At 27.8% G+C, this 16,895-nt stretch overlaps 2 protein-coding genes across 11 annotated transcripts in view; one reads left to right on the top strand and one right to left on the bottom strand.

Annotated features, from left to right (window-relative positions):
- Nucleotides 1-23: 23 nt before the first annotated feature.
- Aldh-iii (Aldehyde dehydrogenase type III) lies at nt 24-13,452 on the bottom strand. Of its 5 annotated transcripts, none has more exons than XM_083079905.1 (13): nt 13,320-13,452; nt 11,455-11,545; nt 5,837-5,871; nt 5,532-5,675; nt 5,281-5,376; nt 4,947-5,168; nt 4,277-4,440; nt 3,933-4,163; nt 3,610-3,810; nt 2,145-2,260; nt 1,342-1,477; nt 1,026-1,179; nt 24-382 (listed from the first exon to the last, which is right to left on the bottom strand). In XM_083079905.1, the coding sequence occupies exons 1-13, from the start codon at nt 13,359-13,361 to the stop codon at nt 368-370; spliced, it is 1,647 nt and encodes a 548-aa protein (XP_082936031.1). In that variant the 5' UTR covers nt 13,362-13,452; the 3' UTR covers nt 24-367. The 5 variants fall into 5 exon arrangements, with proteins under 5 accessions (XP_082936031.1, XP_082936022.1, XP_082936013.1 ...); XM_083079896.1 differs by lacking the exon at nt 2,145-2,260 and adding an exon at nt 3,196-3,311 and having other exon boundaries at nt 13,320-13,449; XM_083079887.1 differs by lacking the exons at nt 24-382; nt 2,145-2,260 and adding an exon at nt 3,196-3,311 and having other exon boundaries at nt 859-1,179; nt 13,320-13,451.
- Nucleotides 9,123-16,895, top strand: part of LOC145960535 (steroid receptor RNA activator 1) — a 21,237-nt gene continuing 13,464 nt past the window's right edge. The window contains exons 1-4 of one of the 6 annotated variants that reach the window (XM_083080100.1): nt 9,123-9,172; nt 9,332-9,456; nt 15,358-15,879; nt 16,017-16,206. In XM_083080100.1, coding sequence (XP_082936226.1) covers nt 9,126-9,172; nt 9,332-9,456; nt 15,358-15,879; nt 16,017-16,206 — 884 coding nt within the window. In that variant the 5' untranslated portion in view covers nt 9,123-9,125. Of the gene's footprint in view, nt 9,173-9,319; nt 9,457-10,494; nt 10,556-14,732; nt 15,087-15,357; nt 15,880-16,016; nt 16,207-16,895 lie in introns of those variants that run through there. The other 5 variants (XM_083080093.1, XM_083080120.1, XM_083080125.1 and 2 more) reach the window with 5 other exon arrangements.

Genomic DNA, 16,895 nt, shown 5'->3' with positions numbered 1-16,895 from the left:
GAATGCAGAGTAATATGTGCAAATTAAAGATTTAATCATATTTATTTTAAAACTCATTGTGAAACTTATTTCTTATTAAGAATACTTATTTCTATCAATACAATCTTCCCCATGATCCACAAAAGGATCAGATATATTTGTACATGTTTGTAATGTGTAAAACTAAAATATAATACATAAACAATATGTTTACACATATATATGTAAAACCATAAGCAATTGTATAAAAAATTTTTATATATTGCCCATTAAATTATAAGCTTAATTGTAAAATGTATAGTGTAAGTGTATAAAACTTAAGAAATGCATATTAAGAAACAAAGTACATTTTGTTTCTTAAATGCTGCATGGTATTGTCATGTTACAATTAGTCCTCCTGATCCTGTAACAATATTTGCATATGTTCTATTTTGGTTTTTCTTTGAATTGTTGGGAATATTTTGCTATTAACAGATTTAAAATGGTTGTATCTTGCCATGAGATTTAATTTTCAAGAGAATGATATTAACAATCTGATCAAATTATTTTAAACTAAATATGATAGCAATATGCAATGATTTAGCATAAATTACTATTTCTTGAATGTCATCAAACATCTGTTCATTTGATGCATAAACACTTGATGTATTATTCATATTCAAGGAAGATTCAGAATTCTAAGAAACATCTATTGTATGTCATAAATTTATAAATGCAAAACTTTTTATATCAAAGTGATCAAATTAAAAAAAAAATAATATTAACATTTACTTATACATTCTGTCTTTTTCTCCCTGTATCTTAAAAGCCATATTTTAAAAATCATGATTTTTTTTCTGCATCTTCCTTTACTCTTCAACGCCACTCTCAACTATACCATTGATTAAATAAATGTTTTATTCATTACATAATTTTATAACATATATAGACTGCTTATTCTTATTAGCATTTATATAAAACATGAATATGACATGAATTGTATATAATTAAAGCAGAAAATCTATTTACAATGCTGTGTGTAAAATTTAATTAGATACTCGTTGTACCTTAAATGTAGCCTTGAGTCCAATTGTAACAAGTATTCCAAGGCCAAACATCAATACATATGGCAAATATTTTGCGCCAGGTATTCCCGGTCTTCTTTCAAGCAAATGTCTAAGCAACATCAATTTTTTATCGGAATATGGCGAAAAACGGTTCCTGAAAAACGTACTTTCTTTTGAAAAAGTTCTTTTTTTAAATATTGAAGAACTAAAGCATTGATTAATAAACTGTTGCAGAATATGTTATTCTATAACTTATGATATATAATTATTCTTTAATGCAAGATAAATACTTATATAAAAAAAAAGATTCTCTTACTTTCCTAACATCTCTGCAAATTTATTGTAATTCCGGATCAAACAACCTTTTTTGTGTGTAAATGTGTCATATGTATATTTTCCATGATAGGCTCCTATACCAGAATTTCCTACTCCTCCAAAGGGTAGAGTCTCAACTGAGAATATAATATATAATGATAGTCTTTAAAATATAATATGAGAATGACTTAATATTTTATTAGTTTATTGTATATTTTATTTTTCTTATTTTTTCATCCACTTTGATCAACTTTAAAGCTTTTATGTTTAATGCATATAAAAATAACTAGAAATAAAGGAATAATTATACAAATATTATTTGTGATATGTATATACATATATATATATATATATATATATATATATATATATATATATATATATATATATATATATAATATATATATATATATATATATATATATATATATATATAATATATACCATATATATAAAAACTAAACTAATAAATAATGGAATAAAAATAGTGCAGAAAGATTATAGAAGGATAGAAATGCTTTGACATAAGAATTCATACATATATTGAAGCATGCACTTCCTATATACATATACATGCATTTCTTTGTGTTAATACTACCTCTGTATAGTGTGCATATACCATTTTGATGTTTCCCAATACAATTCAACAAAAAATTACAATTAATACAAGAAATATCAACAATTCAACAAAAAATTACAATTAATACAAGAAATATCAAATAAGAAAAATATTTATAAAAAAATAAACCAAAATTCAAACAGAATTTATAACAATTTTTTACAACACAAACTATGTAAAAATACCTGCTGCATGTAATATTACATCATTGACAAGAACACCGCCACTAGATGTATTATTTATAATCACGGATATAGTCCCTTTATCTTGGCTAAATAAGTACAATGTTAATGGCTTCTCCCTGTGTGTTTAAATAATTAATGTAAAAACATTATTGTATCTTCTTTTGATAATTCACCAGTGATGATAATATAAATGTGGCTGTATATACAGTAATAATGAATATTTTGATTGAAATTATGTTTTATACTATTTTATACTATTAAATTTGCAAATCATTAAAAATCTTTCATTTTTAATTTTTATACTGATTGTGCTGATATTGTTTGAATCAGACTGTTATTAAACAGTTATTATATTAAATGTGTATTTGAATATAATATTTCATGATATTATTCATTTATATCTTAATAATAGTTGTTATCATTTTCAGGTGTGTTCCATTTTCTAAATAAAATTTACAGTTTAACGATGGATTTGCAGTTCTCTTTCTTTGTATACAATATGTATACGTAAGATATGTATATGTACAATATGTATATGTAAGATATGTATACAATATGTATACAATATGTATAAATAAAAATAGAAAAGTTTTATATGTACATGCATAGATGTAAGCTTTATACATATATACAAATGAGATATCCGATTTAGTAGAATAATATTTTTTTATCCCACATAAAACCAGAAGACACTAGTACATATACGAGTACATAGTATTATTCTTAAGTCAAGGAAAGGATACATTTTTCATACATTTCTAAACGAAAAATAAAAAAGCATTTCTTTCTAAGCAACTTGGAAGATTCATGCGCATTTCTCTAAACATTAAAATTATTTTCCACATTTTCCCCACAGAAAGATTATTATTAATTTCGATGAAATATGTACAATGTCATTGTCATAGGTAGGCATTCCAGGCACGAGGAAAAAGTATTGTGAAAGAATTACAATAGAAGATCCTCTTTTAATCTCTGCTTCACGATTTTTTTTCCGAAATTTTTAATAAATAATAAAACAATCTCAATGCCGTCACCTAGAATCCGGACTCACCGGTATATTGCAATATCGTGTCGTTGACACATACAGCTCCGCTGGAGATTTGGTCTATAATTAAATCTTGCACCCTCTTGCTCATGGAAAATACATACAGTACGAGTGGTCTTTCACTAGATGCGAAAAACTAATTACTTCGTGCCGTTCTCATATGCAACAATGAACTCATCGATGTAAAACACGAGCGCATGAGGTTTTTTTTTGTTACATTCAAATATTGAAGATTGAAATAAAATTCTATTATTTGATAATGAAATTATAAAAGAAGGATAAAATAGGTTCGGATTAAAATTTTTAGTTATATGGAAAATCGCGGATTAAAAAATATACATTATTTTAGAAGAAAATATCCATTGCGTTATTCTCGGATCTCTTCTGGCTTATACTTACAATATCAATTAAATAACTTACCGCTTATTAATGAATTCAATTGCTTCATATGCATTATCAATATTTATTATAGGCAATATTGGTCCAAATATCTCATCCTGCATAATAGGATCCGTTGCTTTGACATCAACGAGTACTGTAGGCGAGATATATCTCTCTGTAGGATTTGTATCGCCGCCAACGACAATCTTGCCATTACCGCTTAAATAACTGACAAGTCGCCTAAAAAGTAAAGAAATAATTGTCTGATTTAATCAAATTGAGAAAAATAGAGATATTAAATATTAGTTTAGAAATTATAAATGATCAGAAAGTTTAATTACATGTATGTAAAATAAACTTACTGATAATGTTTATCTGTGATTATGCGTGCTAAATCGGGACTTTCTTGTGCATTTTCGCCGTACCATTCCTTTAGAATCTTTTTAATTTCTTCGACAAGTTTATTTTGTACCTCGGTTGTACACAAAATATAATCAGGCGCAATACAAGTTTGACCAACATTTATACATTTGCCCCACAAAATACGTTTTGCTGCCATCGTCATATCCACTGTGTTATCTATGTATACGGGACTAAAAATTTCCACCGTTGCTTAATACATTTTCATACGAAAGAGAGAGAAAGAGAAATGCAACTAAATTTGCATTTTTTGCATTTACATATATAATCAGCTTTTTACATTTACCTTTTGCCGCCTAATTCCAATGTAACAGGTGTCAGGTACTTATTGGCAGCATTCCGTACGATTTTTCCAATCATAGAGGATCCGGTATAAAAAATATAATCGAAACGTTGATTGAGTAGCTCTGTTGTTTCCTGGACTCCTCCTAATATTACATGGCAACATTCCTGTATACAATAAATGATAAATAATAAGAATCTTCACAATTTTTTATTTCAAGCAATCATTTTAGATATAAAAGTAGAATTAAAATTATTAAATCAAATTATAGTTAAACATTTACGAATTGCATATATAGTGATGTAATCATGCTTTTTATGCAATTCACGATGCTGGATAAAACATTATCTACTTATTTGCATCTTATTACTGTTAATGTATAATAAAAAAGAGAATATACATAAGGAGATAATTAATCTTTGCTCTAGCATTACTAAGTCAGTATACACATCAATAGTATACAATCATTAATATTTTACATTAACAATTTGCAATTGGCTAATTTTGAAGTATTTTTATATTCAAAAATTTTCTTTTTTCTCCCTTATTTTTACAATTTAACATAAAAATTGCAAACACTTTTATTACAGCTTAGTTTTTCTACTATTATTTCTCTAACACTTCCGATTCACGAATTGATGATTATTTTGTGTAAAACAGCATATCCACGTACCATATCTAAATATTTCGGAATAGTTTCGTACAAATATTTCGCCGTAGCCGTAGCTACCTCGGAGGGCTTCAAAATCACACAATTTCCAGCTGCCATGGCACCTATCATAGGTAATAAACTCAGTTGAAGAGGATAATTCCATGCACCTATAACTAATACAACTCCATAGGGATCCTTCCGAATTTCCACCGAATCGAAAAGGTTCGATAACCCTTTGGGCGGCTGCAAGAATAAATTTCAAATTTTTACATTCATCAGATGAACATTGAAATTATTTTATAAACGGAAATCAAAAGATTGCCTCGAATAAGAAAATAATACAAATAATTATTACCTTTTCTGTTGCTGACCATTCTTTAATATGCATGAGCATGTATTTGATTTCTTGAGTTATATAATCGATTTCTAAAGCGTACGTTTCAAATTTACTCTGAAAAATTATCGATTAAAATTTGTTATTGAAATAATGTCAAGATAATATCGTATGTGACATTATTTTTTTCGTACAAGATACAGATAACACAAGATTCTTCATTTTTATATATACAGATAACGCAATTTTTTATCATTTTTCTTATATCATACCCTATGCAAGTCTGATGCTAATGCTGCTATAATATCCGAGCTAGTTTCCGTTATCATATGTAAAATCTGCTTTAATTGTTTGATTCTCCATTCTATCGGTTTTGATTTTCCTCTGTTAAATGCATCCCGCAATCGTTGAACTACCTATTATAAACAATTAATAATTTATTAACAAAATGCTGATCCATCTTTTAAAATTCGTTTTTTTATAATTAAACAGATTTAATTAATTTATTTTAAATTATAAATACAAGGACAGCAATATAAATAATAATTCTCTTAAATATGTTCAATAAAGTACTTACATCAGCATAATTTTCTGACACTTGTTTACCATTTGCTGAAACAGATAAATATTTGACGTCCGAATTATGACTCAGGAATATCTAGCGAAGTTAAAAATATATTCATCCTTAATTTAAATACTAAAAAGATGTATGTAAATTAAATTGATTTACACATCAACTGATTTAACCTTGCAAGGTCACATTATTATAAATATAAGAAATGAATAAAACATAAATATATAATTAAGTTATGGAAGCAACGACGAATTATATACTAAATCCATATCGTGTACAAATTCATTTTGAATTATATATATTATAAATATGAAAAAAGTGCATACAATAATAAGATAGAATGTTTGTCATATCTTGAATTTCGTTTTCTTAAATAAAAAATTGAATCCAAATTTATGAAGATTGAATTATTTAATAAATAGCTTTTATATAAATGTATCAAGAAATCTTTCAATAAAAGATTAATAAGGACATTAGCATATCACAAAATCTTATATTCTTTAATTAATTTCGATAAATCTTCACTTTAATAAATATTTGATAAAATTACTAGTATTGCAGAGCAATTTAATATCGAAAAAATCTACTTAAAGAAAACTACACAAGATAACCTTTTGTTAAAAAGAAATGCAAATATTATCTCATTAATTTTCATATTTTATTTTAAAAATTTATTTTTACATTTATAAATATGTGCTACGTGAGCGATAGCATATTTTAATTAAGTCACATAATTAATTATTTGGCGCCTGTATAATGATTCATTTAAATTATAATATTGAAATATTAAGATTATAAAGAGATGCGCAAACAGTGAAATTACTAAAATTATAAATAAATAATCATGCCTTAATATATTTGAATGTAAAAGAGCGAGTAAATAAAAAATAAATAAGAGGAAATAATAAATGCTTTATTATTGCGATTCGAAATAAATGAGTCGAACATATCTCGTTTAAAAGTAAAATGCATTTTGTTTTAACAACAAAACCGCCAACTTTGAGTATTTATTAAATATAGAGTACATATATTTTGAGAGCGTATTGAAAGCTTGAATATAGCTAAAATATTTAAATATATACAGGTATTTTGAGATACTTTTAAAGACTTTTTATAAATATTGAAATTGATTTAATTTCGATGAATACAAATTTCTCAATATCGTAATCATTAATGATGTATATAATATATGATAATGCAACATCGTAATCAAATATGTTCCAAACGTTTACATATATTTTTAGCTTTATCTATTCCTGAATAATGCATGTCATTGTTAGTTTACCATCGGCATATTTTCGAAACAAATGTGACTCTGAATATAAACGACTGATTGTGTCATATAATGTTTTCAAATGAAGCAAATATGATTGCTCCGAAAGCGACGATATAAATTCCATCTTAAGCTACTATTGGATTATTAAATTAATCCTTGAAATATTTTGAGAAAGCTACTATTGGATTATTAAATTAATCCTTGAAATATTTTGAGAAAGCTACTATTGGATTATTAAATTAATCCTTGAAATATTTTGAGAAAGCATTTGCTTGATCAATCATGGCAAAGATTTTTTGTAGTTTAAAGCTAAAATAGCAAAAAAAATGGAATGTACTTTACATTATTTATATTAATCAGATCTTTACTTTTCTGTACTTTATATTATTTATATTAATCAGTTCAAAATCTACTTTCAAACATATATTTTAGTCGCAAATTGGGTCTAAAATCACTCTTATGGCGATCAAAAATCTACTTCACTCGAAAATGTTAATAGTAATTTACTTTCTTAATTTCTCTTTCTTATCTATATTTCTTAGATTAAGAGTTACCTTGACCAAATTCTCAATATTAATTGATTAACTTATATAATGACACCGATATCAAAATTTCTAATGTAATTAAATCTACATTAAATTTATATTAAATCTACAATGTAATTAAAATAATATAATAAAAATTTTAAAATTAGTTGCGAATCCTTTTGTAAATTATCAACAATTAAGTTAAATTTGATTCAAATGGCCTTAAGAAATTGAAAGATTAAGCATAAGAAATTTAATGTTTTAAAAAATTCATCGAAGATAAAATATTTAAAAATTAGGTGAAATTTTGAGAAAAAATACAAATAGTTAAAATTATAAATAAAACCAAGATTATACGAGACAATATTTATAAGCATATTAAAAAAGATTATCATCCATCAGTTTACTGTTCTGCAATATTGTTATTGTGTTATTGTATTGCAATATTAATTGTATTGCAATATTAATTGTTACTGTATTGCAATATTGTTATTATGTTATTGTACATTGCAGTTACAAAATGACAGAAGGAAAAGAAAAAAAAAAGAATCAGAAATAATATTGTGCTGCGTATCACGCGTCTGTTAAAGGACATATATCAATGGACATATCAAGGACATGTATCATACAAATATATCTTTATTAGATGAGAATGAGAGAAAGAAACGAGAATCGATATAGATGTAGAGGAATGATCTAAGACGGTATGTATATATTTTGTATGCAGATAACATTCGGTTTTTTCTCGTTATCGAGATACATAAATCGAGAAGTCTCAACTATTAAAGCTAAACGTCATAAAAAAACAGTTATAAACATGTCAGAAATAATGAAACTTGAAATGTAACACGTAACGACTTACTTGCCGTCATTTCATGGCCATCGAGAACATCAATTAAATGATAATGACATGCTCATAAAAACAATCATACAAAAATATGAAGGAAAAATATTGCGCAGTCAAATTTTAAAATTGCATTATTACTAGATTATTTGAACGATAATATATGCGTACTTTTGACGCGAAATATAGAAAATCGATAGCAATTGGTCTTACCCATCATGGTACTTGCTGTCTTTCTATTCCGTATAATTCGTGAGAGCTAATCGTTAAGTTGACAAGGCACAGCTCAATCTTTGGTCGCGCGAGCACGTACAATTGCACGTTACATACTAAGTTCCAAATTGCAACGTAAGAGAACAAAGTGTATCTTCATCTTCTGTTATCTCCGTGTTTCAGAAAAACGGGAGGAAGGGAGCGAAAGGAGCGCCGAGAGTGAGAAATGTTGCAACTAAGAAGTGTCAGATGCTCGATGATAGATTCAGGATCATGAGAAGTGACTGAAGGTACATACATGCGTATGTTATATATATATATATCGATAAATAAATATTGAGAAAGAAGTCGTAGGTGGTTATTAATAACTGTCGTCAGAGGGTACCACCTGTCAAAATTGCCACGCCATAAAATGTAGAACATAGGACGTTCATGTTAAAACTTGGTTCGCGGATAACTGCGATAACAAGCCGAGTAAAGCCCCTTGCACAATGCTAGGCAACAGGCAATAAGAACAGTAATAGTATCTATTCTCTGCTCCTATTGGCGAATATTTTCTGTTCCGCGTATTTATTGGTGAATAGTTTCTATTCCTTATTTCTATTGCCTGTTGCCTAGCATTGTGCAAGGGGCTTAAAAGTGAAGGGTGAAAATTCAAGTTTTGTGGGGTGGATAGTTATCTACAAACCAGTCTCACACGTGCATTTCCTTATTAAGGGCATTACATTCTTCAAATATTACGTACTTTCACCCGGATATGGAAGTAAGTTTCTTTCTCTTATAATTTGCAAGAGATCTTTTTTTCTCTTGGCGCGAAACTTCATTAAATGTTTTTACCTTATCCTTTGCAAAACTATTAACTGATTTTTAATTTAACGATTTAACACTTACCTTCTTTAGAAAGAAAGTTTATTATGTAATGAATTTAAAAATAAAACAGTTTTTATTATTCCATATTTATATAAGAAGAAATGCATTAGATATTCTCGAAGAAATATTGAGATTTAAATATTGAGATTTAAATAATTCAATGTCAAATTAAAGTGTCAAGTTATGCTAATTAAAGCATTGAAAATTAAATGAATGAAATTTTTTATTTAATTATTCTCTTGAAACTTAATTCCTGAAAATCTTGATTTCACTAAAATTTGGAAGTAATAAATATATTTTGATATTAAGATAAGTTTCTTATTCTCTTTTTTATGATAAGTATTATTATATATTACATCAAGTATAAAAAAGCGTATTAATTATACACATTAATTATACTACAATCGTTTTATTTTTTTAGGCGGTTTTGCAAGTTTTATATAATCCTTTTTTATAGAATTTTTTTTAAGCACAATTCATAACTAAAATCGAAGAAGCAATTCGAAGATATTAAAACAAACTTTTAAAAATGTGGTCTGAGAATATATTTGCTGAACGATAGCTAAAGTATCATTTTCAAATATGAAAAGGCATACCGTTGTGATGATTATTCCATAGTACTGGTTGCACGTGTATTTTTACACAGTCCCCTTTGAGTGTATTCACAGTATCGTTCGACATTTCATACAAAAATATCTTTAACTAGAATATTTCGTTATAGCAAGTAAATTCTAAGCAATATCTCTCATTAATATCGAGTAATTTTTCGTTATTGCAATTGCACATTAATTTTTAAGTAATACAATAGTTATATTAATATCGTCAAATTTTCTTTGACCGATAATAGAAGAGAAAAAATAAGATCTTTTATGAATAGATGTTGAATGTTTTGAAATAATTATATAGCACTTGTTATTAATTTCTCGTATAGATACTCTGTATCGGAAATCACAAGTGTTCTTTCGAGGTTGTCAGATTCGAGACTGGTTAAGGTGAGTTGATGATGCGAAAGGCTCAAGGACGTGTGGTGGGGATAGTTCGGAATATAAAACAGTGTCTTTCAAAATCTTTAATCTAAAGCTGTGTGAACTTGTTGTGAAAAGTAGTTCAAGAATATATACACTTACACACAATTGTATGAATTAGTGTACACATCCAATTATTTGGTTTTCTATAATTATTCAATTCTGAATTCAAGATTCGCATAAAATTTCAAATCGTAAATTTTTTTCACATCTCTTCCTCTCTCTTTCTCTTTTTTGGGATTTCAGAATTTTCTAAATTAAAATTTTGAAAATTTTAGCTTTAATTTTTAGAATTATCTTTTACAGAATCACACAATTATCCTTATATAATTATAAATTTTATCCTTGTTTGACAATTAGGCAAATTCATTGTTCTATTTAAAAATTTAATGCTAATACACTTCATAGAAGGAAATCAATGTCAATCAGTAAATAATTTATGCGTGACATATTGGTAGCTAAGTAGAAAATTATACGTTCGTCTTACATTTATTATTACGTATGTAATTTTCTAGTTATAGCTGAGTGAATTTATCATTACTTTGTCTCATATATTTTTAATTTATCGTTCCAAGGTGAAAGAAGAAGTGGTGAAAGATTTTTATATGCCAAGGTGATCTTAACTTACAAAGAAAAGTTGTTCAAAAATTTAATTATTACATTATGTAAATGTTAAATTATGACAATTTTTTCGCAATAAATTTGAAAAGGCTAAAGAAATAATAACTTTTTTACTAACGTAATCCAATTTTGTATCCAATATATATATATATATATATATATATATATATATATATATATATATTTCTTATTCCTATAATTTAAGATTATAGCCTTATTAAAGTAAATATGAGAGAATTACTTACGTTCGGAAACATGTATAACTTCTTGCATATTAATGCGGCAGTCATCGGAATATTGCTCGGTATCTGTCGGAATCTCCAATACCACGTCATCCTGAATACAAAATATCGCGAATAATTCATTAGCAAATATATTTTGTCAGATTTTTTTCATATCTCTCAGACTCGCTCGTTAAATAAACATACACATAAATACATATTAAATATACATTAAATAGATATTAAATATACACTATATTAAATATACACTAGAAAAATTTTAGAAACAATAATGATAGTAATTAGCTTGCGTTCATACATATTTTAAAAATCGTTTAATCATTGTACAATTATCAGCATTTAAATCATACAATGACAGATGCCTACAATTACATTTTAAATATATTTTCAAAGAATTTTTATCAATTTATTGTACATACTTGATACATATTCACGTATATAATTATCAAATTGCAGTTAACGATCTGGAAAGTGGAAAATAGGAAAAGAGAGAGAGAGAGAGAGAAATAGAGAGAGCTCCTAGTCTTTTTATCGCATGCCATTTCACTTCCTTGTCGAAAGTGCAAGTTACGCGTATGTGGTTTTTAATGCTCATACTACATTCAGTGCTCAATCATACGAATAATGATAGTCTATAACAGTCTTAATATATAGAACAAGTTTTTGTTACGCAAAAAATTGTTTATTAGATTTAAAATAAATACTGGTTTCCTTAATTACTATGTACTACTCTCGTTATAATGTAATTTCAAACATAAATTACCATCTTATCTTATGTCGTATTATGAAATGCATAAACTTGTTATTCTTTCTTATACCGGTAATTTTCTGAAAATCACAATAGAATAAGAAGAGCTACAATAGCATATTATATATAAGAAGAATAATATTATACCATATATCTCACATCATTATTTTCAATATCTAAATAATAATTTTTGAAATTGAATTTGACATATAATGCAAATAAATTACATTATTCACGAGATTATGCGCATGTGCACATTAAGGCGGAAATGATTAGAAATAATTAAAATAATTATCGCTTGAATACGATTATTTGGTTATTCAAAAAATTCTGATTATTTCGTTGCTCAAGAAATTGATTCTTATAATTTCTTATTTTAATTTAAATATATAATTTAATATGAACTTATGTTACAATATTTCACAGTCATCTAAAGAACCTGATATCCTTTTTCATTTGATAAATATTTAAAGGAATTTGAACTTCGCGATTATACATTGATATGTAATCATATTCATATATTCATATATATTTATAATGGAATCATAGTCAACTGAGCGTGCTACCTGTTATCATTATTGCAATCGAAAATTGCGTGACATTTTAAGATTATTTCAAGCTTAACAATTCATTAAGAAGTGAAATATTTGAATAATACCGAAATAACACACACAAACGTTTCGTTAGGTATTGCACAATAAACATACCTTTTACGAATTACGTAACACGAATCTTTTACTAATATTACTTTTGAAGGATATTTTAAAATACGCGTTTACTTAAGATGACCTTAATGCTATTTAACGTCTCTATTGAAAGTTCTAAAACTTGAGTCCTTCAAATCGACAATTAAAATGTAAGAATCTATATGCTGTATTATAATGTTTAATAGTATCAAACCTCGAAATTACATTACTAGCGCTTAATAGAAAATGATTGATGAAATTCGAACTATATAAATAATTTAAATGACTGTTATATATTTTTATCGTTATGATTATAATTTGGCATTATTTTATTTCAAAATTCGGCAAATCGAGTATTAATAGATGATGAAATGTATTCACGTGGTCACAAGAATGTATCAGCTGATATTATGACTATTTGTATAAGAACTCACCATATCTACAGATTCCGTACAAGGTGTCGTCGTTCCGCTCATAGTTATTTATCTTCGTAGATGCAGATTGATTACTAACCAAAGCAACAACTTGTTTTCTGTCATATACAGGATCTCTGTTATATACAGGTGTAACTACAAAATTACGTAGCGCAATTTTTGTAGACGGAGATCCAAAGATAAAAAAAAGGTTCACGATTTTATATAAATTCTTCACAGTTATATTATATGAATATCTAAGCAAGTTATGTAGAGATTTGTTAAGTGCTACTAATTAATATTTTTTAAAATACGAGAAACAATATAATATAAATAATATAATATAAAAATTTATATTAAAAACCACAAAAAAATTAATGAAATATTAACCAGTAAACTTAGAAGTAAATATAACAACGCACAGCGCACAATCACTAAGTGTCTTGTGTTGAAGCTTCGACTTCTCTCTAAGGCAAGTTTCATGAATAATCATTAATGACCCTACCGTGATCTCACGTGTCGCAGAGATTCACGTACTTTCGAAACAAATATTTTTATTTAAACGAATGACTAACGTGGTTTCACACGACTTTCGAAATATTATATAGATGTTAAAGCAAAAGGAAAAATAGTCAGATATATCTTCTTCAGAATCATTGCAGATGTATCTTATTCAAAGATTTCAATGATTTTTCATGCGAGAATGATTCTGAAAAATTTATCAATTAAATGCAATCTTATTCTCGTTAATGGCATTAAACCCCTATCAGACTGCGCGTTGAAGAGTGAGAATAAAAATTGGAATTTGATCCATCAGGACGAAGGAATTTCGGCTCTCACTCTATTCCGATTGGTTCAATCTTTAATCTTCAATATGTAATTCGATACGAGCCTACGAAATTATTGTCTTAGACACAATAGTCAATCAGTTTTTTATTTTTCGTTTTTCGTTATAAAAATAGATTCAGTGGTACGTGACGATTGATTATCGCATCGCTTCTTCGTCGCTGCAACGTGCTGTCGCGTTTTATGTGCAGCAACCTTTAAACATATCGTTAAAAGTCAGAAGGATAGAAACGCTTCGAGTTCATTTACGAACGCACGTTATTTGAAATTCTTTAATATAATCATGTCGAATTATTTATCTCTTTGCTTTTCTATTGTTCATCATTTCTCACTTCTGCATTGTTTCCCCATTCATATCCACACGTGACAAGTGGAGTGAGAAAGACTTGCTCTCTCATTCTACGTATCGTCACGTGATCATGCAATGTATGTAGCCAGTGATGTCAGAATGCCCACGCTACAACCAATGGCTACAACACGCAACCATGAATGGAGGGGGTAACGGACACATGAATCGCTCATATGATCGTTACCCCCTCCACTCGCGGTTGCGTGTTGCTAGCGTGGGCATTCTGGCATCAATGGCCGTGTTCCGAAATTGCTGCCAGTTTACTGCCAGCACTGAAAATATATAATATACGTAACATGCACTATAGAATTTGCAGTACTGGCAATAATTTCGGAACACGGCCAATGGCCAATGTAGCGAAGATGACAAGTGACGAGACAGAGATAAAATGGAAATAGAGAATAAGTAATATGACGTGATTTGTGTGATTGATTATATACTTGATTTTTATAGATCCGCTTTCAAACTGTCACGTTTACTGAACGTGATTTTTTTATATACACGTTTTATTGCTTAAACCTTAAAAAACAGCTGGAAATATGCGCACGTAAAACGCATTGTAATGCGATTGAAAGATTACAATAGAATAGAAGGTTAAATAGTATATACGTATTTTGATCGATATGAGAAACAATATTATTGCTAGATAAAGAAAGCCATGTAATGGTTAGATATAAAAATTTGCCAATTTTGATTTCGTTCGACTTGGCGAGCAGATAAGCGAAAGATATAAAGGATCTCAACTCGATTAATAGCAAAGAATAGTCTATTACACATATTATGTTTGATCATATATTATGAATCTCTGAAATTGACCTGCACTTTTGATTTTTCGTTTAAATTAATTCATCTCGTATTTGCCAGCTGTCAAATCTAATCTAGAAATGGAGCAAAACTCATCAAATGATACAGTGTCCAGCCAAAAGTCACTGCCATCTTCTTACGATTCTGGTTGGAACGATCCACCAGAGTGGGCACTGTCTTTACAGCATAATTCCTCCAAAACGAAGAAACTCTTGAACAAGCGAGTGGCATTTCCATTATCTTCGCAGACCTCTACTGCAGAAATAGTTGGTTCATCTCCTCTGTCAAATACTCCTCCCATTTTACAATCTTCGATGGCTCCTACGATAACTACAGCTCCCCATAAGCCTCTTGTGGCACCTATGGATAAAGAATTTACAACAAAGACATTGGACTCAGATTTTGATAAAGATCAAGCTCTTACAGAAGTTTTGGTCAATCTAAAATCAGTAATGACAGAACAGAAGATGGAGATGAACATGATAGAAGAAATAGAGAAGAGATTAGATATCATGGAAACTGACTGGCGTGAAAATAAATTGAATAATATGATACACAGGAATGTTTTGGATATATCGAAAGGTATTGATAAGATCTTTGTATTTATATGTTAATGTAAATATATTGGTATTAAATATATTAATTCTACATATATATATATATATATATATATATATATATATATATAATTTTTTTTAACAAGTAATGTATGTTTTCAGCATTGTTGAGGAAAGATACTGAACAAGCCAACAAGATCCATATTGCTCTTATGACGCAACATGTAACTGCTTGTCGTACCTGGATACCAGCCATTAGGCACATTATTTTCGAACTAAAAAAAGAATGTGAGAATTCTAATATCTCACAGCCAGAACAGTCACCTCTATTATCTGTTGAATTAAAGAAAAAGTGAGTTTATTGTTAAATAAGTACAGAATTAAAAAAAGGGAGTAGGAAAGTTATTTATTTGTTATTCTATATAATCGACTATATACGATATTTTTATAGGAAATGCATTATATAGTTTCATATATAACATCATATACATTGTCATATATAATAATATATACATTATTCACTACGATTTCTTAAGGAATTATTTATAGGAATAAAAATGAAAGCGATTGTACTCATAAAAGTTTTTTGTATTTTTCATTTCTGTCTTATGTATATTCACAAAGGACAATTACATCTGTCTTACCACATATCTTTGTCTAAATGTATTCTTATGCTGATAATAGTCGATAGCTAAAATCATTTATTTTATTACTTATACATATCATATACTCACTATCGTACTTTAAGCATACTTCAATCTTAAGTGGACGCGTCTCTGTGCATCCTGAACGAAATTTATTATTAACCTGAACTTGAAACGTCCTCATTTATTTTTCGTCCAAAGTGAGTCTTTTATTCCATTGCTTTCGCTGTTTCCCATTTTCATTTTGCTTCGATTCGTGTCGCGACTACCGCGCACAAAAATGCTTTACAAGAGTTATGGCTCTTAGAAAACTTACGCTTATAACTTACAATCATTTCTTTAATCGTCAATATATTAAATTTTTTTCCACTCTTCGCGTAAATAAATATTCATAAAT

Source organism: Camponotus vicinus, unplaced genomic scaffold, assembly GCF_025532165.1.
Source record: "Camponotus vicinus isolate PSW18456_S1 unplaced genomic scaffold, iyCamVici1.0 SCAF_1, whole genome shotgun sequence".
NCBI lineage: Eukaryota > Metazoa > Arthropoda > Insecta > Hymenoptera > Formicidae > Camponotus > Camponotus vicinus.
Note: the sequence above shows the minus strand (reverse complement) of the source record. Positions and strands in the feature narration are given on the sequence as shown.

Excerpts from the sequence above, each read along its gene's own strand:
- Aldh-iii (XM_083079887.1), bottom strand. The coding sequence starts at position 13,361 with ATGAGCGGAACGACGACACCTTGTACGGAATCTGTAGATATG. Across the intron at positions 3,811-3,932 it reads ATCACAGATAAACATTATCA|GCGACTTGTCAGTTATTTAA; the intron begins GTAAGTTTATTT and ends TTTACTTTTTAG. Across the intron at positions 1,180-1,341 it reads TTTGCAGAGATGTTAGGAAA|GAACCGTTTTTCGCCATATT; the intron begins GTAAGAGAATCT and ends TACGTTTTTCAG.